This window comes from Ctenocephalides felis, unplaced genomic scaffold, assembly GCF_003426905.1.
Source record: "Ctenocephalides felis isolate EL2017-DRISC unplaced genomic scaffold, ASM342690v1 CF-g0.4_SCAFFOLD_01170, whole genome shotgun sequence".
Lineage (NCBI taxonomy): Eukaryota > Metazoa > Arthropoda > Insecta > Siphonaptera > Pulicidae > Ctenocephalides > Ctenocephalides felis.
Window position 1 is genome coordinate 78576295 of NW_020537324.1, and position 26762 is coordinate 78603056.

The following is a 26762-nucleotide window of genomic DNA, read 5'->3' on the forward strand; positions in this document are numbered from 1 at the left end:
AAAAAAAAAACAGAATTTGTTATTATGACTTGGTAATACAACTTTATTACAGCATTAACTTAAGGGGCACAACTAGTATAACTGCTTAAAAAATAGGTGATTTTTGGGATTTTTTTTTAAAAAAAACTACTTCATCAATCATTTCAAAATTTTAGGAATATATTTATACATGTTTTAAGAATATATAGTTTGAAGAAAAAAATTAAATATTTTTTAAGTTATCGTCGATGTCCAACGACGCGACAAAAAAAAGGCCCTTCACTGCTGCAGTGATTCCGGCCTTCTACGTGGATGAAATAAAAAAAAAAATCTCGTTAAACTAAATAATATTATCTGTAAAATGAACTACGATAAAAAAAATTAATCAAAAATTGGCAAAATGGCGGCGTTTTTTTAAAAAAAGTCGAATTTTACCCAAAATTTTGGTCGTTTTTCGACTGCCAAAATTCGATTTTTGATCCGATCAAAAAATCGATAGTTCATTTTACGGAGAACTATATGTAGAACCAGTGAAAAAAATTCGATAGTGATCGGATTATTCGTTTTTGAGTAATCGCTGCAGCAAATTCGGAAAATGCTGTTTCGAGAAAAACGCGTTTAAAGATAAAATGATCGTTGTACTATATACTATATATATACTATTTAAATGGCTGTGACTCAAACACTATTTAAGATATCGATTTGGAATTTTAATATGTTGTTTTTAAAGGTGTAATCTACCGAAATATGAAAAAAAAACAAAAATCGATTTTTTCGAAATTTCACACTAGTTGTGCCCTTTAAGCTTAACTATTTATCCTGAAGTTGTGATTTACAGTTTATTATTTTTATAAGTTTAATAGATTTTTTTTGTTTTTTTTTATTGAGTTGGTGCATTTGGACAAATGGATGTTGGAGTGCCTTTTTACATTTTGTATCTCTAACTTATATCAAAAAGAAAAATACTCAACAATTATAAAATAGTATCGTTTTGTGACGAAAGTATTTATTTAAGAATTTAGTATCGGCTCACGTCATTTTAAATATGCGCTTGTATAAAATGAGATTTTTTTAAAACTTAATCAATTTGTTACATAAACCAGAACACTTTTTTAATAATAAAAACATAATTAAAATATTTCTATCCAGAAATACCTGGAAAAAGTCAAAATTAGTTTCTGGGTTTAATGTAAATTATTAAGGACAGAATTCGCTTTATTTGCTGACGATAATGATACTTTTATCTTTTTTTATAATTTTACTATTATTTTTTTTTAAGTGTTATAAAAAATTATAATAACTATGCTAATATTATTGTAAATTAATGAAACATCTTTAGTTACAGCAAATAACTTATATTAGACAAAGATGATTAAAAATTATGTTGGAGTGCCTTTTTACATTTTGTGTCTCAAGTCATTTTGAATATGCGCTTGTATAAAATGAGATTTTTTTTATAACTTGAACAATTTGTTATATAAATAGAAGCACTTTTTTGTATTGTGCGGATGCTGGGTATATCTTTTTTTAATATTAATAATTAAAATATTTCTTTCCAGAAATACTTGGAAAAAGTCGGAATTAGTTTCTGGGTTTGATGTAATTTATTAAGGGCACAATTTGCCTCATTTGCAGTTGATAATGATATTTTTACATCTTTTTATAATTTGACTTATTGTTATAAAAAGTTATAACAATAACTATGCTAATATTATTGTAAATTAATGAAACAACTTTAGTTACAGCAATTAACTTGTATTATCCATAAACAATTTGTTAATTCTATTTCTTATTTAGTTATCATCAGAGAGAGCTTGAATATCTGTTTCTAAATACTTATTTACAGTTTTTGTAATAATTTGTTTTAATTTTCTAGATTCTTCTAACTTTTTTAATTGGACAAGGGGCTCAAGGATCTCTAGTATTTAATTATTAAAGTTATATGGGTCTTCAGTTATATTTATATGAGAATACATTTTAATGCAACAATTTTATTTACAGCAATTACAACATTCATTAGATATAAATAATTTATTACAATTTCTTTAACAGAGAAGCAGCTGAAATGTGTTTTCTCGAATTGTGTGCCACAATAGCTACTGCATGAATATTTTATTTACAGTTTTTTTAATTATTTGTTTTAGTTTACTAATCTGGGATTGGATGAAAGAAAAAAAGACACAGTTTTACACCTGAAGGAAGCTTTGTCTTTGTAATTTTTAAAATAAAATTGGTAAATGCAAATACATTTTTGTAACTTAATGAAACAACTTCATTTACAGCAATTAATGTACATTTTATATAAATAATTTACTGTTATTTCTTTAGCACGGGAGCAGATGGAGCATTTTTCCTTGAATTGTGTGCCATTGTGTTATATTTAAATGAGAATACCTTTTTGTAAGCATTAATTTTCTAGATTCTTCAAACTTCTTGAATTGGACAAGGGGCTTAAGGATCTCTTGTAATTAATTATTAAAGTTATATGGGTATTCATTTATTTTTAAATGAAAATACCTTCTTGTAATTTAATGAAACAATTTTATTTACAGCAATTACAACATATATTAGATATAAATAATTTAATACAATTTCTTTAGCACAGGAGCAGCTGGAACGTTTTTGTAATTATTTCAGTTTTCTGGGATTAGATTAAAGAAAAAATGACCCCTTTTTACATCTAATGGATGCATGTTTTTGTAATCTTAAAAGTAATATAGGTTGTCGTATTTAAATGAAAATACATTTCTGTAAATTAATGAAAGAAATTTATTTACAGCTATTAACATACATATATAAACAATTTATCATTTCCTATTTAGCACAGGAGCAGTTAGGACATTTTTCCTCGAATTGTATGCTACAAAAGCCTTTTAAAGATTTTTTTTACAATTTTTGTAATCATTTGTTTCACAGAATTCTTTAAACTTCTTAGATTGGATGAAAGAGTAAAGACTCATTTTTTATTACTACAGGATGCTTTGTCTTTATATCAGTTGTCGTATTTAAATGAAAATACGTTTTTGTAAATTAATGAAAGAAATTTATTTACAGCTATTAACATACATATATAAACAATTTATCATTTCCTATTTAGCACAGGAGCAGTTGGAACATTTTCTCTCGAATTGTGTGCCACAACAGCCTTTTAAAGATTTTTTTAATTATTGGTTTTGTTTCACATGATTCTTCAAACTTCTTGGATTTGATGAAAGAGTAAAAGATCCTTTTTTATGACTACAGGATGCTTTGTCTTTGTAATTTTTAAAGTAATATTGGTTTAGTTGTATTAAAATGAGAATACATTTTTGTAACTTAATGAGACAACTTTATTTACAGCTATTAATACATAAATATTTTACTATTTCTAATTTAGGGGGCTGCTGAAAGGTTTTGACTCGTGCTGTGTTCAAGTACTTTTGAGTCTTACTCAGAATCTTGGTATTATCATCAGAAATAGCTCGAATATCAGCTTCTAAAGACTTATTTACAGTTTTTGTAATCATTTGTTTTGATTCACAGAATTCTTCAAACTTATTGGATTGGATGAAAGAATGAAGACCCACTTTTTACGTCTAGACTCTAGAGAATGCTTTGTTTTTGTAATATTGAAAGTAATATTGATTGTCGTATTGAAATGAGAATACCCTCTTGTAATTTAATGAAACAAATTTATTTACAGCAATTACAACATACATTATATAAATAATTTATTAATCATTATTACAACAGTTTATTATTTTTTTAGTACAGGGGCAGCAGGAACATTTTTCCTCGAATTGTGTGCCACAACAGCCTTTTGAGCCTCACTCAGAATCTTGTTATTATCATCAGCAATAGCACGAATATCAGCTTCTAAAGACTTATTTACAGTTTTTGTAATCATTTGTTTTAGTTTACTGGATTCTTCAAACTTCTTTTTTTTGGGTTGAATTGGAGCATTTGGACGCCTCATTGTTGCTTTGCCTTTTTGCTTTTTATTTTTTGCATTTTTTAAAGGTAAATTTGTTTTCACTTTTATTTTGCCTTGTGCCATGGTAATAGAAATATGATAATAATAATAATAGTATAAATAAATGTTTTTGTTGCTTAACCTCAAATTTAAAACGTGGTTTTAATTTTGACGTTTGAAACAAAAATTAGGGTTGTCATATTGGAATTTTTAAGTTGCCTAACTTCAGGGTGTATAATTTGACAGCTCAAAGTTAGAATGTCAAAAACAATTTTTTGTTTAGCGAAATGTGAAAATTATAATAATTACAAATATAAATTTGTAAACTAATATTATATTACATAATGGACGTTAATATGTATATTAATGCACCGCTGGTTCTGGAGAAAATATGCAGAGCATGTCTAATGGAAAAAGGAGATATGAAACCCTTGTTTGGAACTTGTTTAGACGAAATGTTAATGTCTTTTGCTAATATAAAGGTATGTACATTTTATAAACAATACGCACACACAAATTTATACTCACAAATATTTTTTGCTCCAGGTTTCAACAGAAGACGGTTTACCTAACTTAATTTGTCGACAGTGTGTACTGCAAATCAGCCGGGCTTTTGCTTTTAAACAGCAGTGCGAAAGATCTGATAATATTATTAGGAATTATGTCTCTGAAGACTTTCAGGTAAGGTAATGGATTACCCTTACATATATTGTTTTATATTTATATGTTTTCTTTATCCAGAAACGTTTGGTGGAAGCTCAGAATGAGCTCGAACAGCAAGCACAAATGGAAGTAAATCAAAGACTGCAAGAAGATGATCAAGTCACTGAAAATGTCCTGGAGACTATTCCTGAAAACGAGGAGTATCAACAGACTATGGACAATGGTGTTCTTGTTAGTAGCAATGTTAAATTAGAAATTGAAGGGCTTGATCTTAGTGCACAACTTGATCCTAATACACATGTTATTTTACAACATGCTGATTTGAATAGCGAAAGTTTCAGTAAGTAGGAAATAAATATTACACATTTAAGAATGTGTGTTTAATAATTTATTATTATTTTAGCTTATACGACAGAGAGTGGTGCTGATGTTCAAATGATTGTCAGTGTGAAACCGGTTCATTTCACAGAAATTACAGAAAACAGCACACAAGATGTTCATTGTACTTTAGAAGACGCTTTAGCCTTATCAACAAATGTAGAAACTCTAGAAGAAAATAACGTTACAGCTATATTATCTGATAAAAATTATTATTGTCCTGAATGTGCGAAAGGCTTTTGCAACCCTACAGACTTAAAGGTACAAAAATACCAATGTTTGTCTCTTAGTTAGAATTGCATGAATTTTTTTTTTATTCAGGTTCATATGATGAGTCACATTCCAAAAACTGCAGAAAAAACAGGTCACACTTGCGGTGTCTGTGGCAAAGTTTTTCCTGAGGCCAGGATTTTAAAAAGGCATTTAAAAATACACATGGAGACCAAACCGCACGTTTGTGATATTTGTCATAAGACTTTTGCAGAAAGTTCGAATCTCACTAAACACAAGAAAAGACATACTGGTGAACTTAGGAATGTTGTCGGGAAACCGCACCTTTGTTCAGCTTGTGGTAAGTAATCATAAACAGGTTTAAATTAATTTGTAGAGACTGTTCTGAAGTTTTACAAAATTGTTTTTTTCCAGGTCGTGGTTTCAAATGGGCAAGTTCTCTATCGAAGCATATGAAATACCATACAGGACATAAATTGTTTTCATGTAATATTTGCAATAAGAAATATGTTGAAGCGAGGTCTCTAAGTATACATATAAGGTCGCATACAGGAGAAAAGCCTTATATTTGTAGCGTCTGCAATAAAGGTAAAGTACAAAAAAAAATTATTTTTAAGACTTGAAATAACAATTCATGGTTTTTGATAAATATACAATATTTTATCTGTTATATGACTATATAGATTCTAGAACATTTGCAGACTAGATATGTCATTTTTATATTATTCAGAATGTTTTTAGACTATCTAGAATTTTTTTTAAATTATCTAAAATTATTTTTAAACCAACTTTTTAGACTATCTAAAATATCTTAAAACCAACTAGAACAGTTTTGGATTATCTATTATTATTATTTCTATACCTTCTTGAACATTTCTATACCTTCTTGAACATTTCTATACCATCTTGAACATTTTTTTACGATCAAGAACATTTAGAACGTTTTCAGGCTATATAGAACGTTTTCAGCTTATTTAGAACGTTTTTAGGTTATTTCGAACGTTTTCAGGCTATTTAGAACGTTTTTAGGCTATGTAGACCGTTTTCAGCTTATTTAGAACGTTTTTAGGCTATTTCAAACGTTTTAAGAATATATAGAACATTTTCAGACTAATTAGAACATTTTTATACCATCTAGGATATTTCCAGACTCTCTAGAACATTTTTATACTAACTAGAATATTTTTAGATTACCTAGAACATTCCCTGGCTATCGAGAACATTTTCAGACTAATTAGGACATTTTTATACCATCTAGGATATTTTCAGACTCTCTAGAACATTTTTATACTAACTAGAATATTTTTAGATTACCTAGAACATTCCCTGGCTATCAAGAACATTTTCAGACTAATTAGCACATTTTTATACCATCTAGGATATTTTCCGACTCTCTAGAACATTTTTATACTAACTTGAATATTTTTAGATTACCTAGAATATTCCCTGGCTGGCTATCAAGAACATTTTCAGACTAATTAGGACATTTTTATACCATCTAGGATATTTTCCGACTCTCTAGAACATTTTTATACTAACTACAATATTTTTAGATTACCTAGAACATTCCCTGGCTATCGAGAACATTTTCAGACTAATTAAAACATTTTTGTACCATCTAGGATATTTTCAGACTCTCTAGAACATTTTTATACTAACTAGAATATTTTTAGATTACCTAGAATATTCCCTGGCTGGCTATCAAGAACATTTTCAGACTAATTAGGACATTTTTATACCATCTAGGATATTTTCAGACTCTCTAGAACATTTTTATACTAACTAGAATATTTTTAGATTACCTAGAACATTCCCTGGCTATCAAGAACATTTTCAGACTAATTAGCACATTTTTATACCATCTAGGATATTTTCCGACTCTCTAGAACATTTTTATACTAACTTGAATATTTTTAGATTACCTAGAATATTCCCTGGCTGGCTATCAAGAACATTTTCAGACTAATTAGGACATTTTTATACCATCTAGGATATTTTCCGACTCTCTAGAACATTTTTATACTAACTACAATATTTTTAGATTACCTAGAACATTCCCTGGCTATCGAGAACATTTTCAGACTAATTAAAACATTTTTGTACCATCTAGGATATTTTCAGACTCTCTAGAACATTTTTATACTAACTAGAATATTTTTAGATTACCTAGAACATTCCCTGGCTATCAAGAACATTTTCAGACTAATTAGAACATTTTTATACCATCTAGGATATTTTAAGACTCTCTAGAACATTTTCTTCCATACTAACTAGAACGTTTTTAGATTATTTAAAATATTTTGATACTATCTAGAATATTTTCAGAATATTTAGGGCATTTCTATACCTTCTTGAACATTTCTATACCATCTTCAACAATTTTCTACTATCTAGAACATTTTTAGATTATCCAGAACATTTTCAGGCTATTCAGAACGTTTCAGGTTATTCAGAACGTTTTAAGGCTATTTCGAACGTTTCATGTTATTCAGAACGTTTTCAGGCTATTTAGAACGTTTTTAGGCTATTTAGACCGTTTTAAAAATATCTAGAACATTTTCAGACTAATTAGAACATTTTTATACCATCTAGAATATTTTCAGACTCTCTAGAATATTTTTATACTAACTAGAATATTTTTAGATTACCTAGAACATTCCCTGGCTATCAAGAACATTTTCAGACTACTTACAACATTTTCAGGCTATCTAGAACGTTTTCAGGCTAACTAGAATGTTTTTAGATTATCTAGAATATTTTAATACTATTTAGAATATTTTCTATACCATCTTCAACAATTTTCTACGATCTAGAACATTTTTAGATTATCCAGAACATTTTCAGGCTATTTAGAACGTTTTCAGGCTATTTAGAACGTTTTCAGCTTATTTCGAACGTATTCAGGCTATCTAGCACGTTTTCAGGCTATTTAGAACGTTTTCAAGCTAATTAGAACGTTTTCAGATTATTTAGAATGTTTTCAGGTTATTTAGAACGTTTTCAGACTAACTAGAACATTTTTATACCATCTAGAACTCTAGCAGACTATATAGAACTTTTTTTAAAACTATCTTGAATATTTTCAGATTATCTAGAACGGTTTTATACCATTTAGAAGGCTTGTAAACTACCTAGAACGTTTTCAGTCCATTTAGAACCTTTTTATATCATCTAGAACATTTGCAGACTATCTAGAGCTTTTTCAGACTATCTTCAATATTTTAAGACTTTCTATGTTTTTATATAATTCTATATAGTTCTAACGTTTTTATATAGTTCTAACGTTTTTATATAATTTAGAAGATTTTCAACCTACCTTGACCATCTAAAATAGGCTATGTAGAACATTTTTATACCATCTAGAACATGTTTAGACTATCTAGACCATTTTTAGACAATCTAGAATATTTTTATACCATTTAGAACGTTTTCCGACTATCTAGAACATTTTCGGACTAACCAAAAGATTTTCAGGTGTATTTAGTACATTTTTAGATGATCAGATTTAGATTAAATAGAACAATTCGGACTATCTGAAAAAAGATCTAGAATATTTTTACATTATCTAGAGCAGTTTCAGACTATCTGGAACATTTTCAGGCTATTTAAAACATTTGCGGACTATCTAGAACACTTTCAAACTAGTTAGAACAACTTCTGACCATCGCAGACTATCTAAAAAAAATCCACACTATCTAGAACACTTTCACACTATCTCGAGCATTTTCAGCTATTCAGAACATTTTCCGACCATCTAGAACATTTTCAGACGAACGAAAAGATTTTCAAACTAGATCAATTGCGGACTATTTAGAACACTTGCGAACTACTTAGAACAATTTTTGACCGTCTCAGAATATCTAAAAAAAATCCACACTATCTAGAACATTTTCAGGATATCCAGAACATTTTCCGACTATCTAGAACACGTTTAGACTATCTAGATTAATTTCTGACCAATTCAGACTATCTAAAAAATCTTCACATTATCTAACATATTTTCACATTAGAGCATTTTCAAATCATCCAGAACAATTTCAGACTATCTATAATGTTTTTGGGCAGTTCTCGCTTGGTCGCTTTTCTACTGCTCAGTCGCATTAGAAGTTTTACTTCAATAAACATAACATTTCTGCTCGGCCAGACTTTTAATCCATTACAAGTATGACTTCCAAAACTAGTTGGTTTGGTATTTAGCCTTGAGGCAAGTTACATGAACTTCCCAATATGTGTAAATAATCGACTTAATCAATAAAAAATAAATTAATTTATGAGTGATTATAAGTATTCCGAGTGGATTTATTACACATAATTGAAACGAACGAACACTTTGACTCGGAGTATTTTCTAAAAGCAAATTTTATATAATTGAACCAGTTTTCAGGACTTTAATAGTTTATTATGTTCAAGACCAAGTACTCTATCATTATACCAAGTAAATCATCTAATTTTAATTTTAACAAATCTCAAAAGAACTACTCATTTTCTCAAACTTTGATGAATTTTTAAAATCAAATAATTTGTTATAAGGCCGTAATATTTCAGTAAGTTCTATAAGACCATGGTATATATCACTAAAAAAAAAAATCCATAAAAATCGGCTTAAATTTTTTTTCCAACAGTTAATTACAAGAAAACGGCTCGGTAGATTTTCACCTAAAACTAATCAGTATCATTCCCAACTAATATCTTTCGAACAGTTTTTGATTTTTTAAAATCGGTTCGGTAGGATGAGCTTAAATGTGGACGAAATGTTTAACACTTTTTTTCAAATTATAAAGAAACGGCTTGGCAGATCGTCGCACAAAACTGAGAAACAATAATCCTCATCGAGATACATCAAATGGTTTTTAAATTTCTGAAATCGGTTCAGGCGTTTTTGAGCAAACGTCGATGAAAGTTCTAATTTTGACAAATGTCAATAAAACTATACCAATTTTTGCAAACTTTGACGAATTTTTAAAGCTAAATGAGTTGTCGTAGGGCCGTAATATTTTAGTATGACCTAGAAAACTATGGTATCTACCGTCAAAAAAAATAACAATAAAAATCGATGAAATTTTTTTTTTTTAAAACTTTATTACAAGAAAACGGCCCGGCCGATCTCTACCACAAACTAATCAGGTCGCCAACCAATATCTTTCGAACGATTTTTGAATTTTCAAAATCGATTCAGAATTGCGGGCTAAAACGTGGACGAAAAGTTTTCACTTTTCTGCTATTTACGAAGAAACGGCTTGGCCGATCGTCGCACAAAACTGACAAACAATAGTCCTCATCGAGATACATCGAATGGCTTTTAAATTTTTGAAATCGGTCCATCCGTTTTTGAGAAAACGTTAATTTACGGCAAAAAATCTGTTCACACACACACACACACACACACACACACATACTTTTTCCAAATTTGGTCTCATTCGATTCAGAATGGCTTGAAACGTCGAGAAAACATAAAATTAACGAATCGGATTTTTTGATGAAAACATAAAATTCTCCTTCGGGAAGTTAATAAATGTATTATTTTCCAATCAATCATTATCTTTTTCCCCAGGTTTCACCCAACTATGCAACCTCGAAAAGCACCTCCGTGTCCACACAGGTGAAAAACCTTACCTCTGTCCGGTCTGCGGCAAAGGTTTCACACAATCCGGTTACATCCCCGTGCACATGAGGACTCACACAGGGGAGCGCCCTTATGTCTGCAATGTGTGCGGAAAAGCCTTCTCGGGGGCCAATTCTTTAGTCATTCATATGCGAACACACACTGGGGAGCGCCCGTTCGCTTGTAACATGTGCGGAAAAGCATTCTCTAGGCAGGAGACTCTGACGATACATCAGAGAAGTCACACGGGGGAAAAGCCGCACAAGTGTACTATCTGTAATAGAGGTAGATAGATAGATAATTATTATTGTTTTGTTACGAAAATGATTTGCACGATTTTAATTTTACTTTGGTTTCAGCCTTTACGAGTTCGAGCCATCTTTCTGGTCACATGAGATCACACACGGGAGTTAAGCCTCATGCTTGTACTGTTTGCAACAAGAGATTTGTAGGAAGCAGCAGTCTTAAGGTAAAATAAATATATAATATATATATGATTGATTTCTTGGAGGGCGTAACATCAAGTAAAAAATAAGTAAAGAAAAGATTTTTTTCAAAACATCTTTATTTTTCCATACGTTTCGACGTAAAATTCTACGTCATCGTCAGTGGTTCTACAATTTAAAAAAAGAAAAAAAAAACAGAAAGTAACGTTGCAAATTGAATATACATAAGCAATAGTAAAAAGAAAAGTTTTAACTAAAGAGAATTGCATAAAACATTACATACTTGAATTATTTATATTATCACTAACACATATTAATATAACTTGTAAAAATTAATAATTAGAGACAAGCTAGATATTAATATGTGTTAGTGATAATATAAATAATTCAAGTAAGTAATGTTTTTTGCAATTCTCTTTAGTTAAAACTTTTCTTTTACTATTGCTTATGTATATTCAATTTGTAACGTTACTTTCTGTTTTTTTTCTTTTTTTAAATTGTAGAACCACTGAAGATGACGTAGAATTTTACGTCGAAACGTATGGAAAAATAAAGATGTTTTGAAAAAAATATTTTCTTTACTTATTTTTTACTTGATGTTACGCCCTCCAAGAAATCAATCATACATTTCAACATTAAATTTAAACATTTTCAACATAATATATATATATATATATATATATATACTAGCTGACCCGCCAAACGTTGTTTTGCTAAGTAAGGTATATTCTAAACAATTTCTAGAGAATCAAAAATATTAATACTTTAAGTGTATAAGGATGTGTTGTTTGAATGCTATATACAATGAGGTATTATAATAACAATAAACCCCATTAGTTTGTCTATATTTTGTCAATACAATCAAACTGCAAGTTTTATACACTTTCTATAGAAAACATGGTATAATTCAATCCGAGTCTTTTTTGGTATTTCGATTTATTGATTACGTTTCAAGTGTTTCAGATTCTTTTTGATTCAGGATTTTGTGTATAATTGTAAATAATACTACTGAGCTTATACAAAATTTTCAAATTTCTGCGAGGAGAGATAGAACATGAATTAAGTATTTCTTCTTTGACCTGCTTTTTGAAAAGTTTCAAGTAACATTCGATAAATTAAAGTAAATTTTATAAAAAGTATATATGTAGAGCAGGGCAAGGAGGCAAATATTAATTATATTGTGAAAACCAAAACAATTATATCACAATAAATAACACATTTCAAACAAACAATTATCTGACTACGTTCAGTAAAACTGTCAGCTTCTTCATCATTGTAGAATTGTGCTTTTTTGATGTCTTTCAAAAATTTGTTATCTAGACCTTTTTACCCTATAGACGGAGTAACTTGGAACGGCCAGGTGACAAACAGGTTTAAAGCCTTATTATAATTTTAAAGGTATTTTACAAAATAATTACATTTTTAACTAATGCTAAAACTACCAACGGAAGAAAATACTTTTATTATGGATTTTCAAAGATTACCATTTATCTCCCGGTAGCAAAGTCTAGAGAATCAAGGTTATAGCTGGTTATACTTATTTTTCCCTCTACTTTCAAATATTGTTGTTAATCAATGCTTAACTTTACTGATTTTTGACACATTGGTGGTGGACGTTTTTAACCCCGGACTTTCATATATTTCTATCTATTCTTCAATAAATTCTGGGAGATTATAACTGGGAAAATGTTATTCGACAAAATGTCCCTTTGATCGATACCAAATTTAGGTTCTGAATTTAAATAACATAAGTAAAAAATAATATAATCTAGAAAAAGTTTTATGAATACCAATGAGTATATAATTATACAAATTAAATCTTTCAGAACACCGTGTTTGAGAAAAATATGCCAAAAAGTGTATTTTCATATTAACATTTCAAAAAAGTTGATATTGTTGAGTTTTTAGTAACACTTGCGACCCTATTACATGATTTTACTGAATTGCAAATTGATAGCTTTTTTTGTAAGAAACATGTATGATTTTATATTTTTATAATTTTGTACACATATTAAGAAATAACATACTAAAATTTTGTAACTCTAGTATAACGTTTTATATTTTTAAATATTTTTCAAAATACTCATCAAACGTGGATTTTGCAACTATTGGAAACTAGATATGCAAGAGTGCATTTGTTTACAATATTGCACATTTATAGCTTTTTTTGTTAGAAACATATGTGATTTTATATTTTTATAATTGAGTACATATATTAGATAATAAAATACTAAAATTTTATAGCTCTAGTATAATATTGTATGTTTTTAAAACATTTTTCAAACGTGCTTCTCATATCATATCCAACCGTCGTTTCGCAACTAATAAAAATAGAGTATGCAAGTGTGTATTGCATTTTTTAGTTTCTTCTGTTAAAAACATATTTGAATTTATATTTTTATAATTTTTCTTTACTAACGTTTTTGTGTATAAATAAAACTACAAACAGAACTACTTACTACAACTTAATCATAATTAAATAATATTCACGTAAAACTTTCTATTAAAAGTAATTGAACATCATCTGTCAAAAACGTTTGATATTTGACGTATTAGCCGCCGTCCATTGTTTTATTTAAATTACGCTTCTACCAAAAATTTCAAATTAAAAATGTAAAGTTTCTACGCGATTTTGAAATATTCTCACCTTTCCGACCATCTCTGGATTGGCACGAATTTTTCAAGACTAAGACTAGCCAAATCGGTTTAGCCGTTTTCGAGTTTTACCGAATTATTTGATCGAGAGCTCCATTTTTATATATAAGAAGATATATATATATATATATATATATATATATATATATATATATGTATTTCTTTTTTCTCTAGGTTCATATGAGGTTACACACCGGTGAAAAGCCTTTCGTCTGTACAACTTGCAACAAATCATTCACCCAAGGATCAGCCTTAACAGCACACATTGCAACACACACAATGCCAGTTGAAAGTGTCCAAGTTTTAAGTAAAGAAGAACTTTCTGCAATGTAAATAATAATATTGAAGATAAATGTTGTTCATGGGATAATGTGCATTTATGTTTTATTTAAGGTAGGAGGAAGGAATTTTTTATGAAGGATATATATATATATATATATATATATATTGATTGTTTCTTTTCCGAACAGTAAATCCAATAATAAAGAACAATTTGTTTTTTGAAGATGTTTAATACGACGTTTCGGAACTAGGTACGTTCCATCATCAGGTTTATTCTGTAATAATTTATATATCCATATCACTAATATTTTTGTGTAAAAACACTCGATTTTTTTGGAAGATATTTTTAGATGTTACGACTACACAAGACTTAAACACACTGAACACTCAGTGTGTTTAAGTCTTGTGTAGTCGTAACATCTAAAAATATCTTCCAAAAAATCGAGTGTTTTTAACAAAAAAATATTAGTGATATGGATATATAAATTATTACAGAATAAACCTGATGATGGAACGTACCTAGTTCCGAAACGTCGTATTAAACATCTTCTAAAAACAAATTGTTTTTTATTATTGGATTTACTGTTCGGAAAAGAAACAATCAATATTTGAAAAAATCCAGGACTTATCTATTGAATATATATATATATACGAGGTCTGTTCAAAAAGTTTTCGTAATTTTCGTTTTTTCAAAAAAATATTTATTTATTCGTCTACATTAATGTGGTCCCCTTCAAAGTAGTCCCCCCCAGATATAATACACTTATGCCAGCGTTTTTTCCAATTTTCGAAGCACCCTTGATATTCACTTTTTGATATGTCCTTGAGCACTCTCGGCGATTTTCTTCAATCGAGGAAAACCGCCGTCCTTTCATGGGTCTCTTCAACTTTGGGAATAGGAAAAAGTCACACGGAGCCATATCTGGTGAATTTTTGCACTTTGCAACACTTTATTTCATTTTTTACGCAAAATTTAATACAAATTCTTTGACTTTTTCAATTCTTCCATTGTAAAAATCGCCGAGCTCAGAAAAACACGTCGAACCTTAGCGACTACCACAGACAAAGTAAACAGTGAATATAGCTGAAAATTTCATCATACTTTAGGGGCATGTATACCAACACAATAAAAAAAAATTTTTGACAATCAGACACTCCAGACCCGCGAAATTTAATTATTAGTAATTCCGGGTACTTTTTGAACACACCTCGTATATACATACACCTAAGTCTGTTTTTACACGGTAGATTGGTTCCAGAAAAAGCCGTGTAAAAAAGACATTGATCTTATAGAAAAATGGGTGATTTGTTCCTAATCTCTAAAACCTATTAAAATTAGTGAAAAACAAAAATTTTCAAGAACAATAATTCATGTTAATTTTAATAATAATTCCTCTAAATTAGTGCTATTCACCTTTGCTTTGACCTGTAAAAATTGTTTGTACGCGCTCAAGGGGAATTCACTTAAATCTTTAAGCTAGTGTTCGCAAACTATCGATACTGTCGATGGTTTCAGACTTTTTTCTTTCATAAATACTTTTTTGTGATATCAACATACTTCGCAAAAATTAAATTTGACAAAAAAAAATTAAGTACATAAAATTTCAAATAGTGCTAAATGGAATAAAATCGTGTAAAAAAATTAAAAATATTTAATTTTCAAACTGTGTTATATCAAAACCGTGTACAAAAAGACCGTGTAAAAACAGACTTAGGTGTATATATATATATATATATATATATATATATATATATATATATATATATATATATATTAGGTTGTCAAATATCTCCCTTCCGCTTTTTTGCTATTGGTTTATAATACAAAAAGGCGGAAGGGAGATATTTGACAACCTAATATATATATATATATATATATATATATATATATATATATATATAAATAGTGATTAAGTTGTAATTATGAATAAGATGTTCTGTTATATAAACCAAATACGTTTCTTTATCTGAGGCGAAAGTTATTTAGGCATTACTTCTTTTGCCAAAAAAAGTGGGACTGAAAGTTTATCAGTGATATTTCTTAAGTAAATTTTAATCTTCTCCATATTTTTGGATTTCAAATTGAATCTCGTGATTCGCTTAAATCTCATTAAAATGTACATAGAAATCTGACAATATTTGTTAGGTTTCAAAATATAACTAAATAGTATTGTATAGGTTTCTATAAATCTAAATTATGTAAAATAATAGACAAGCCTAGGTCGTAAAATATATATTTAATAAATCACATGCAGTTGTAAATATAATTAATTCAAATACAAATATAGACTATACATGTATTTCTATTATGGTAAATGTACATCCAGTTTCCTGCCCATTATTTTCATAGATTTTGTCTGTATTCCTGGAAATTTGAATCTGGGGTTGTGTTTTTCGATTTCTTCATATGTCTTCTCGACTAAAACTTCGTATCCACATCTTTCGGCTAGTTTTTGGGAAGCTATTGCAGTAAAGGTTGTTACTGTAGCTTTTAAACCAACCTAGTAAAAAATAAGATAAGATGGTAAATACAAGATTATTATAAAGATGAATGCTACGTTAGTCGTAGACCCGAAACGATGCATGGTTGTGAGATATAAAATTGTTTAATAACTGGTAAAATAAAAATGCTTTCTCTAAATTACTCAGTTTATTTTAAATGTTACTTGCATCGCGATTCAGCAAGAAGAGAGTTATTTTACATAGTTTTAACATAAACATAAATATAAGATGGCGGATACCTAGTTATAGTAGGGGAACACTATTGCCAACATCACTAATATTAATGGCGGGACATTTGAATTACAATATATTACATTACATTTGACATAAGAAAAATGTGACTAACAATTTTGTCCAATAACTAAAAATGGTCTTCTGGTTATTACTATCTATTTAGGGAAGTTTGTGCAGATTTTATTAAGGCAAATGTCACTTACTCCTAGTTTTTTTTTCACTTACCTTCAACCCTAAATCGTTCCTGGCTTTCAATATTTCCATCCCGATGCCCATTCCTCTATAACGCGGGTCCACGCTCAAGCCGAAGGCGTAGAGGTACTCGTCTACGCCGTAGTGGGCGTAGCAGTCGGTGAATGAGGCCACGTAGTCCATTGCTTCGCAAATAATGGACAAAGCTTCGCCTTTCACCTAAAAAAAATACTTTTGATTATATAAATTCTTTACAAGTTTCGAGACTCGGTTTGTCTCATCGTCAGAGTAAAAATTTTATATTGAATCGCTAAAATATGGTTCAGAAGGTCCGTGTTATCCGATGCACGACTAATCTTATTCAAGATAAATTGAGTGTTCTTGTCTTGTTAGGAATTGTGATACATGGAAAACAAACGTCACCAGGATATATCTATTGCATTTCTCGACGTTTTGAAGGTTTCTGAACATTTTACTGGCATACCTCAGAAACTAAATGGATGTGTGTGTGTGTGTGTTTTGTATGTCCGCATTTTTTCGTCCACGTTTTCGGACGCACGGATCAACCAATTTTAATGGTTTCGATGGTAAAACATTCGATTTCTATTAATAGGGAGATGTGCTGATTAGTTTTTGGCAAAGGCAGGTTCAGCCGTTACGGAGATATCGAGCAAAGAGTGCAGAAAATAGAAATCAAGTATTTGAGAGAACGGATCATTCGATTTGTATGATTGTAGGACGGGGTAAACTGGTTATTAGTTTTTGGCAAAAGGTAGGCCCAGCGGTTTCGGAGATACAGAGCTAAATGTTAAAAAAATGGTAGTTTTTGAGAGAACTAAGCGTCCGCGATTTAAATGATTCAAAGAACTTTCTGCTTGTTTCAACAAAATAATTGCTTTTGAAAAAAAAATTTGTTTCTAATTTTTTTTTTCATATATTTTTGTAATTTTGGATTAAAAATTAAAAAAGTTACCCAGGCTAACCACAGTCTAAGCGCCACTCTGGTACAAATGTTTACCCAAGTGCGTTTAGACTGTTTATGCACTGGAGCACTTTTCCAATTTTGTGAAAACTATTGAAAAATGTGAAAATGCCGCCAAGCTAAGCACAGTATAAGTGAAAATGTCACACATAATTATTCGCAAATGCGTTTAGACTGTGACTATACGGGAGCTTTTTTCAATTTTAGGCAAATTTTTTTTTTTTTTTTAAATTGAATTCGAAATGAAATGACGATTGTTAATGTTCTGGAGATAAATTGATTTATGATTTATGATTTACATTTGATTTGCTCAGATATAACAAGATGGCAAAAATAATGAAAGTTACAGTCTTTGTAATAATATATTTGAAAACGTTTAAAATTTCTCGAATATTTCATTACGGTACCGGAAGTTCCAGCAATTTGCCTTAAGGCACGATGCCAGACACCACTAGATTCTGTACTTGATTTATGTACCTCGACTTTGGAAGCGTTCAGTTTTTATTTTGTGAATAATTGTGTATATATAGCGATGTGAAAAACTTTTAGTTTTTGGGAAACACAGTTCAGTAATTTTAAAATAATTAAATTTCCGAAGAATTCTAATATGCATTTTTTTTTCTAATTTTCGTAATTTTATCTAAAATTTGCAAAAATACTCAAAAATGTTAAAAAATAACAAAATCTGTGAACAAATCAAAATTTTTGAAATTTCAAAATATTAAATTTACATAATACTTCTACTAAACTTTTCATAACCTTTTTAATATTTTTATAAGAAATTAAGTATCCAATAAAGTTGATTAAAAATCAATAATTGTTATGTTAAACTGCAGCATTTTATTATCTTATCCCGAAAATGAAAATTTTTATGTATCTTTACGTTTCAGAGATTTCTGAATATTTTAGCATACCTTAGAAAAAATAGATGTATGTGTGTATGTGTGTGTATGCGTGTGTGTATGTGTGTTCTAGAAATTTATAGTTTCTCAAAAATCTATTTTTTTTCAAAAATGTTATTTTTTTTTCTAAAAATTTTTTTTTTTTTTTTAAAATAAAATTTGGTACGGGAAGTTCCAGCAATTTGGCTTAAGGCACGATGCCATGCGCTCCACTAGTTATTAGTTAATTTAATACTTAGAAATATGAGATTAAATCACATTATGAATTCATCCTAATCGAATACGATACATATGTGTTTATTATTTACATTTTATAAAATGTTCTGTTTGTACACTTATAAGCATTAGTGCATTTTAGGCCTATAAAATTTGAATTGTGAAATTTGCAGTATATATTTATAATAATCTATTTAAAAATACAAACAAAAATATCATTAATCATGAAATTAGTGAAAATCTGGCGCAAAATTCTTGCTCACCTTACTAGAAAACTTGACAGAAATTCCGTTACAAGAAATACTGGCGTCGTGTACATTGACAAGGTGCTAAATATAAAAAATAAAATGAAACGTGAAGTTTCTTTTATTACCTTGGGATTTTTTTCGCCCTTACTGCAAACGTAGGTCAAATTACATCCAACGATGTAAGGTGTGTTGGTTCCTGGTGTCATCACCAAAGTTCCGTCCTGGTTCTCTTCCAAACACACCAGAGCGCAACCGAATGAGAACAGATGGTGCCAGATCTCTTGGGCTTCGGCCAGGGATACGGCATCATTTACTAAATCTAAATATAAATAATAAATATCTGTATGAATAGATAGGCAAAATATAATCATAAAAATCCAAGAATTAAAAATGATAATTTGATATTTTTAATTAGATTGAATGGACATAGGTATATAGTTGGCTTATAAGGCTAGGTGGCGTAAAATGATGTATTCTGCTTTATTAAAAATATTTAATTTGGAGATTTATCTGACCAATGTTATGACAAGGCCATGTTCCTCTCCAACTTCCATACTGAATCAAAATGTATACACCTAAGTCTGTTTTTACACGGTAGATTGGTTCCAGAAGAAGCCGTGTACGAAAAAAAAACGTGTAAAAAAAGACATTGATCTTATACAAAAATGGGTGATTTGTTCCTAATCTCTAAAACCTATTAAAATTAGTGAAAAACAAGAATATTTAAGAACAAGAATTCATGTTTATTTTATTAAATCAAATATATAATGCTATTCACATTTGCTTTGACCAGTAAAAATTGTTGTTTGTACGCGCTAAAGGGGAATTCACTTAAATCTTTAAGCTAGTGTTCGCAAACTATCGATACTATCGATGGTTTCAGACATTTTTCTTTCATAAATACTTTTTTGTGATATGAACATACTTCGCAAAAATTAAATTTGACAAAAAAAATTTAAGCACATAAAATTTCAAATCGTGCTAAATGGAATAAAATCGTGTAAAAAAATTAAAAATATTCAATTTTCAAACCGTGTTATATCAAAACCGTGTACAAAAAGACCGTGTAAAAACAGACTTAGGTGTACTGTCAAAATGTCTCATATTTGCTGTGCATTCAGGCGTTTCACACATAAACTGCAACGTCACTCGTATGTTATGAAGCTGAGTCAGAAAGATCCTGTTATATAAGATCGTTTTTTTTTTGACATATGTGCGGTTTCTACGTTCAATTTTCTATCTGATAACCTGAGAAATACGCGTGACTGCACAACAACCACATGGCTTTTGTCTATATACAGTATGGAAAGTTTTTCATAACATGGCCTTGCCATAACATTTTTCCGTTGTGCGGCAGAATAGGTCCCTATTTCTTCAAAAATACTTTTAGATTGAATTTCGCATTGTTTAGTTTAGGTAAAGGAAAAAAGTACACGATACAAAAGCTATTTTTTTTTAAATTGTAAGGGGACTACAGACTAACTTGATAAAATTGTAAGGACTGACTTAAGGCTGGTAAATAATTTTTTCAACGATACAATTTTTGCAATGATGCAGGAATGCAACATTTTAATGAGCAAGAAAGGAAGCGAAAAATTGCGGTTATGTATTTAAAAAAAAATAATTTTTAAACATTGTTTTAAACAATTCGATTATTCTTACAAAGTGAAGAAGTATCATTTCGTTTGTTGATGCTATTTTTGTTAAAAAGTTAATGCACTTTCAATTTGTAGTTCACTAAAGATTACGTAAGAAAGTATATCGAAATGTGTGGAAATATAAAGTTATTGGAAATATTTATCGAAAAAAATTATAAATTTTTTCAACGATACAATTTTTGCAATGATGCAAGAATGCAACATTTTAATGAGCAAGAAAGGAAGCCAAAAATTGCGGTTATGTATATAAAAAAAATAATTTTCAAATATTGCTTAAAACAATTCGGTTATTCTTACAAAGTGAAGAAGTATCATTTCTTTTGTTCATGCTACTTTTGTTATAAAATTAATACTCTTTCAATTAGTAGTCCACTAAAGATTACGTAAGAAAGTATGTCGAAACGTATGGAATATATATATATATATATATATATATATATATAATAGGTTGTCAAATATCTCCCTTCCGCCTTTTTGTATTATAAACCAAGAGCAAAAAAGCGGAAGGGAGATATTTGACAACCTAATATATATATATATATATATATATATATATATATATATATTTGATATTGTGAAAAATTCTATATTGGAGAGAGTTCACAATATATATCTAAGAGAATGCTTCAACATAAATATAATTCAAAAAATAAAAATCAATACAAAACAATGCTTTCAGACCATATGCCAAACTTTAAACACACCTTTGATTTAAACAATGCCGTTATTTTATATATTGAACTAAATATTGACCTAAGAAGGTTTTTCTGAATCTGTTTTCATTTTTTTAAATTCACAATGTGTAAATAAGAGAAGTTGTTCTTTTTTGCTTTTTGACATCTACCAAAATTTAATCATTGTTTGTTTGTTTTAATATTTGAACAATTTTTTACCACTAGATTCATTTCTTCTTTTCTTCTTCTTTTTTAGATTTCGAAATATTTGGATTGCTTGATTTCACTTTTAAAATTCTATATCTTATATATAAAATTATTCTGTAATGATGTATGTAAATATGCTCCTCCTAAACGATTGTTCGGATTCTGATAAATCTTTCTGAAGTTTGTTAAGGGAACTTTTCAGAATGTATGTGATTATAAAAATATATTAATATTGTAGAAATAAATGGAAAAACTTGCAAAAAACGACATGTCATTGTTTGACATTGAAAATATTTGAGACATTGTTTGACTTCGAAAACAAATGAAAACTGTCATTTGCCAAAAATTTCAATTAATTTATGAGCCTAGGCAATATCAGAATTATAAGTAGACGTTGTTAGATTTTTAAATCGATCTATTCCTATTTCTATTTCCACTTACTGAGTGAGTGACAAGTCGGTTCGTCTTCTAAAAATATCTCGGACATGTGTTTTACGATGGCATCTTGTAAGTTTTTGTCACTGGCGTCTTGTACCCGGAATTTCCGGATTCGTCCAGGTTCGGTTTTGTCCGGACGCTCGAATCGGCGCCAGATGCTCGGGTACGGAACCGAGGCTGGTCGACGCCACCCTTTGCGATTTCCATTAGTAGTAGACATCTTGGAAAAAAATAATATTGTGTATATATATATATATATACATAATTCTAGAAACCCAAATCAATTCAAAACTATGCTATGAGAACATATCATTAACTTTGACCCATACTTTTAACATGTCGAATCCTTCCATCCTTTACATTGAAAAAAATTGTGACCTTAGAAAGATAGTTGAGTCTCTACTTATTATCCCTTAATACTTCTTGTGTAAACAAACGTAATTCCTCTCATCTTTTACATTACAGTTACAAAGTCATTATAAATTTTATGAAGAGTAATTCTTTACAGTGTTAGAATCTTACTTAATCTCCATCTTAAGATTAACCCCAATTTTTTTTTAATTATTTTTTGAGTTATGTATTTACTAGGGTTTGTACAAAAACCGACATTTCAGAAAACCGGTTTTCGAATTTTAATTTTACTGAAAAACCGGTTTTAGCCGGTTTTCGAATTTTATATCGAAAGTAAAATTTTTGCTCGAGTATTTTGTAATTTATCCGTTCTGTAATTTAATTTTAATTAGTAGAACTAAAGATTAATAGTTTATCTTGATTAAATAACTTTGAAAATAATTATTCCTTATTCATGCATCATTTTCACATATAAGAATGAAAATATTTTTATGATTGTGAAGGTAATGTTTTCGAATAAATAAAAATAATACACTTGTTTAAATAAAAAGCATTCATTAAATTAAAAAAAAAAATAGATACATGTTGATACATACTTGTTAATATCAATTTTAATTTTAAAAACAATTAAGCTAAACTGGAGTATTATCTGTTCCAAGCAATTTTAATTAATTAACTTTGAACATTCTAATTGTTTTTTTGTTTAATAAAATGTGATTGAAAAAACTGAGTCTATCGAATTGCTACTTAGACGTGTCCTTTGTTTACTCACAAAATTTCCCGAAATAGAAAATACTCTCATACTTGCGACCGAATTATGCTTAATTGTTTTTAAATCCTGATATAATAATTTTAAGTTTTTTGTTCTTTTATTTGTGGCAGTTAGCATAATTATCAAAATTTAATATAAAATATTTTACAATTACATTATTACAACTAAATTATTAATTATATTTTAATTATTATGTGAACGTAAGTTTACTTTATGTTAATAAGATAAGAGAACAATCTTGAGATGCTTAGGGATGAAATCTTTAATACGTGCAAGAAAATCTTAGAAAGTAAAAACTGTTGTTTCAAAAAATATAAACAATCGCTAGATCGTTTATTTTAAATTTAAAATTATCTTTTTATTATCATTAAATTGAATAATAATAGTAATTTTGTACACTGGGTATTCCATTCATATTCGTAACTTGAAAGTTCTTGACAAAATTTTTTTTGCGATGCATTACACAAATAACACCTTGGAGAGATATAAGGTTTTATAAAAATTTGAATAAATTTACCTTTATTACATTACTGTAGGCACAATAAACTTTGTCTATAATAATATTTTTTAATGTGAAGCGAAAACTATATAAATTTGTTTCGTTGACAAGTTGATGAAAACTGTTGAAATTTATTTAAATTTATTATCGTTTTAAAGTATTTGAAAACAATTTTTAACAAAACAATGGTATGGCTTGCTTCGGAAATTATCTTGGAATGTTTGGAATTTGGACATTTATCACGGAACGAATTGATATTGACTAAATGCTCATACATACACACACACATTGCAGATTTTTTTTACCTCCAAACATTTCGACTTTTGATTTTATGCCATTTAAGATGAATTGCTTCTAATTAACTTTTAATTCTCAAAAAATATATATAAAATTGTTTAGTCTTTGTTGCCGATTTAAATCCAAAATTATGAACTGAATTTTGTTTTGTCATATATTTTTTTATTTAAATTTAAATTTAAGACTAAGTATTTATTGTATTTTTTTGTGATTTAGAAACTGAATTAAAACAACTTTTATATATTTTTACGTCTCAAAGCCTCATTTTGGCATACCTTAGAAAAAATGTATATACATACATACATATGTGTGTGTGTATGTATGTACCGATACAATTTTTCGTCGACGATTTCGTGCCCACGGATTAACCGATTTGAATAATTCAAAAAACATTTTATTTGTATTGACAAAATGAAGAACTGATGAGTTATTGTGGAAAGGCAGGTCTAGCGGTTTCGGGGATCTAATGAAAAAAGTAAAAAAAATGAGCCATTTGGCGGTCAAAAATGATCATAAGACATATGCACATCAAATTATCAGATATTTAATAGAGATTTTAATAATAAGTATAAATTTTGTTTAAATTCCTATGGGTTCTGTACCAATGTTTATTCGTTAGACTGGGATGCGGCGCTCACGCGCTTCGATATTTCGTTTCTACGCATCTAACGTATCGCAATTGCTTTGGAAAAAGTTCAACATTTTCAAAATATATCTTGAAAACGTCAAATTTTTCAATCAATTTTTTTCACAAAATTTAGAAGTTTTCAAAATAATTTTTTGGTTTCAAATTTTGAATCTTTTTTTTTCAATTTTAATCTTGTTTTAGCAATTTGCTTTAAGGCACGATACCATGCACCTTTAGTTTTTATTTAAATGACAAGACTAGGTATTTATGAATTTTTTTTTGTGAACTGAAGACTAATTTTAAACTCGAAACTTTTGGATGTAAAACAAAGATTTTTTAAACTTCTAGAATCTTTTGTTTCATGTAATTTCCTGAAGATTTTTGTTTCATGTAATGTTCTCAAATATCTCGGTATAAAAAATTTAAATAAATAAGTTTATATATATATATATATATATATATATATATATATATAATTATTCTTACATTTAATTTATAATCCAAAGTTCCTTTTAAATTTTAAATCACAAATCACACACTGCACATTGAATAATAATTTTAATCGGACTTCAATTAGAAATAACAACTTATCAACACTTGTATTCTACAATATATATATATATATAAATATATATACATATATATGTATATATATATATATATATATATATAATTTATCACTTACAATAACAGTTTTTAATTATGTTCGTGATTAGTTCATGAGTGGATATAATGAAATCAATGCTGAATTTTTTTGTGATTATATGTTTATCTCTAAAAAGGAGATAATAATGTTACAAAATTATCGAATGAAACAGAAATGAATTGCATAAATTTATTTAAAATTATATATAAAAAACGAATCAAATTTGTTAAATTTCCCTGAAAGAATTTTTATTTTTTATTTTTCTTTTCACCATAAACCCCAAATTGTAATTTTGTTATTCTGAATCGTTTGACGCAAAAGTTGGGAAAAGTACAAATGTGTCTATGTATGTGTATATGTATATTTGATTGCTTACAAATTGGTCGTTATTTATTACTATTAAAGATATTTAATTTGTCGTATTGCTACGACGATCTCTGAACTAAAATCTTGAACTGGTCGTGCTCTATTCTTGCTCCTCTATAAATATATAGGAGACAGGTGTTAAAAACCTTTTATATTACAAAATTATTACATTTCAATAAATTATATATGTGTTAATAATTTAGTCAAATTACTACTCGTCGAAATGATTTTGTAAGAAAACTCAATTTAAAAAGAGTGGTTCTTTCCACGTGCAAGTTCAAAGAACTCGCGGTCATCAGTTTTGCGAAACGATCAGCAGAGCCTCTTCTTCATAATTAGTAGCTAGGTGCTAAAAAAATTATCCATATTTTCGCAAAAATTCTGAATCGATTTTGAAGATTTTGGGGACAATTTTGCGTAGTTATGGCAACGCTGTCTTCTGCTTCTTTCTTAGTAATAAAAACTGTGAATGTAAAGGGTGATCATGGGTGAAATGACTCTCGTAAGATTAGTATCTTTAAAGAGCTCTACAGGACGTACCGTTTGTACTACAACCCTGTAATTTACATATATTATTCTTCAAAGTGTCTATTATGACAGCAAATAATAAAATAGATAATTTTTCTAACAACTTTTTGAATTAAAAAATATTTAACCTCTGAATGTCATACATGATTCTGAATGAAAATGATTCTCCGAAGACTACTATTTTCAAAGAGCTCTACAGGAGGCACCGCTTGTACTACGACCTTGTAATTCGAA

The 26762-nt window shown here is 28.7% G+C and overlaps 3 protein-coding genes across 3 annotated transcripts in view; 1 reads left to right on the forward strand and 2 right to left on the reverse strand.

The window, feature by feature from the left end:
* LOC113367684 (GIGYF family protein CG11148-like) overlaps nucleotides 1–26762 on the reverse strand; it is a 117012-nt gene that overhangs the window by 14435 nt on the left and 75815 nt on the right. The window lies entirely within an intron of this gene.
* On the forward strand, nucleotides 4221–14300 carry LOC113368146 (zinc finger protein 2-like). Its single transcript, XM_026609715.1, has 9 exons — nucleotides 4221–4413; nucleotides 4478–4612; nucleotides 4673–4934; nucleotides 4998–5233; nucleotides 5294–5543; nucleotides 5618–5791; nucleotides 10755–11090; nucleotides 11165–11274; nucleotides 14081–14300. The coding sequence occupies exons 1-9, from the start codon at nucleotides 4276–4278 to the stop codon at nucleotides 14237–14239; spliced, it is 1800 nt and encodes a 599-aa protein (XP_026465500.1). The 5' UTR covers nucleotides 4221–4275; the 3' UTR covers nucleotides 14240–14300.
* Nucleotides 16480–26076, reverse strand: LOC113368148. Its single transcript, XM_026609716.1, has 6 exons — nucleotides 26011–26076; nucleotides 25475–25592; nucleotides 22445–22661; nucleotides 19590–19783; nucleotides 17150–17335; nucleotides 16480–16689 (listed from the first exon to the last, which is right to left on the reverse strand). The coding sequence occupies exons 3-6, from the start codon at nucleotides 22659–22661 to the stop codon at nucleotides 16495–16497; spliced, it is 792 nt and encodes a 263-aa protein (XP_026465501.1). The 5' UTR covers nucleotides 25475–25592; nucleotides 26011–26076; the 3' UTR covers nucleotides 16480–16494.

Coding starts and splice junctions, on each gene's coding strand:
- LOC113368146 (XM_026609715.1), top strand. CDS start 4,276: ATGGACGTTAATATGTATATTAATGCACCGCTGGTTCTGGAGAAAATA. Junction 4,613..4,672: donor ATGTCTCTGAAGACTTTCAG/GTAAGGTAATGG, acceptor TTCTTTATCCAG/AAACGTTTGGTGGAAGCTCA. Junction 5,234..5,293: donor GCAACCCTACAGACTTAAAG/GTACAAAAATAC, acceptor TTTTTTATTCAG/GTTCATATGATGAGTCACAT.
- LOC113368148 (XM_026609716.1), bottom strand. CDS start 22,661: ATGTCTACTACTAATGGAAATCGCAAAGGGTGGCGTCGACCAGCCTCG. Junction 17,336..19,589: donor AGGGCGAAAAAAATCCCAAG/GTAATAAAAGAA, acceptor TATTTTTTTTAG/GTGAAAGGCGAAGCTTTGTC. Junction 16,690..17,149: donor GGAACGATTTAGGGTTGAAG/GTAAGTGAAAAA, acceptor ATTTTTTACTAG/GTTGGTTTAAAAGCTACAGT.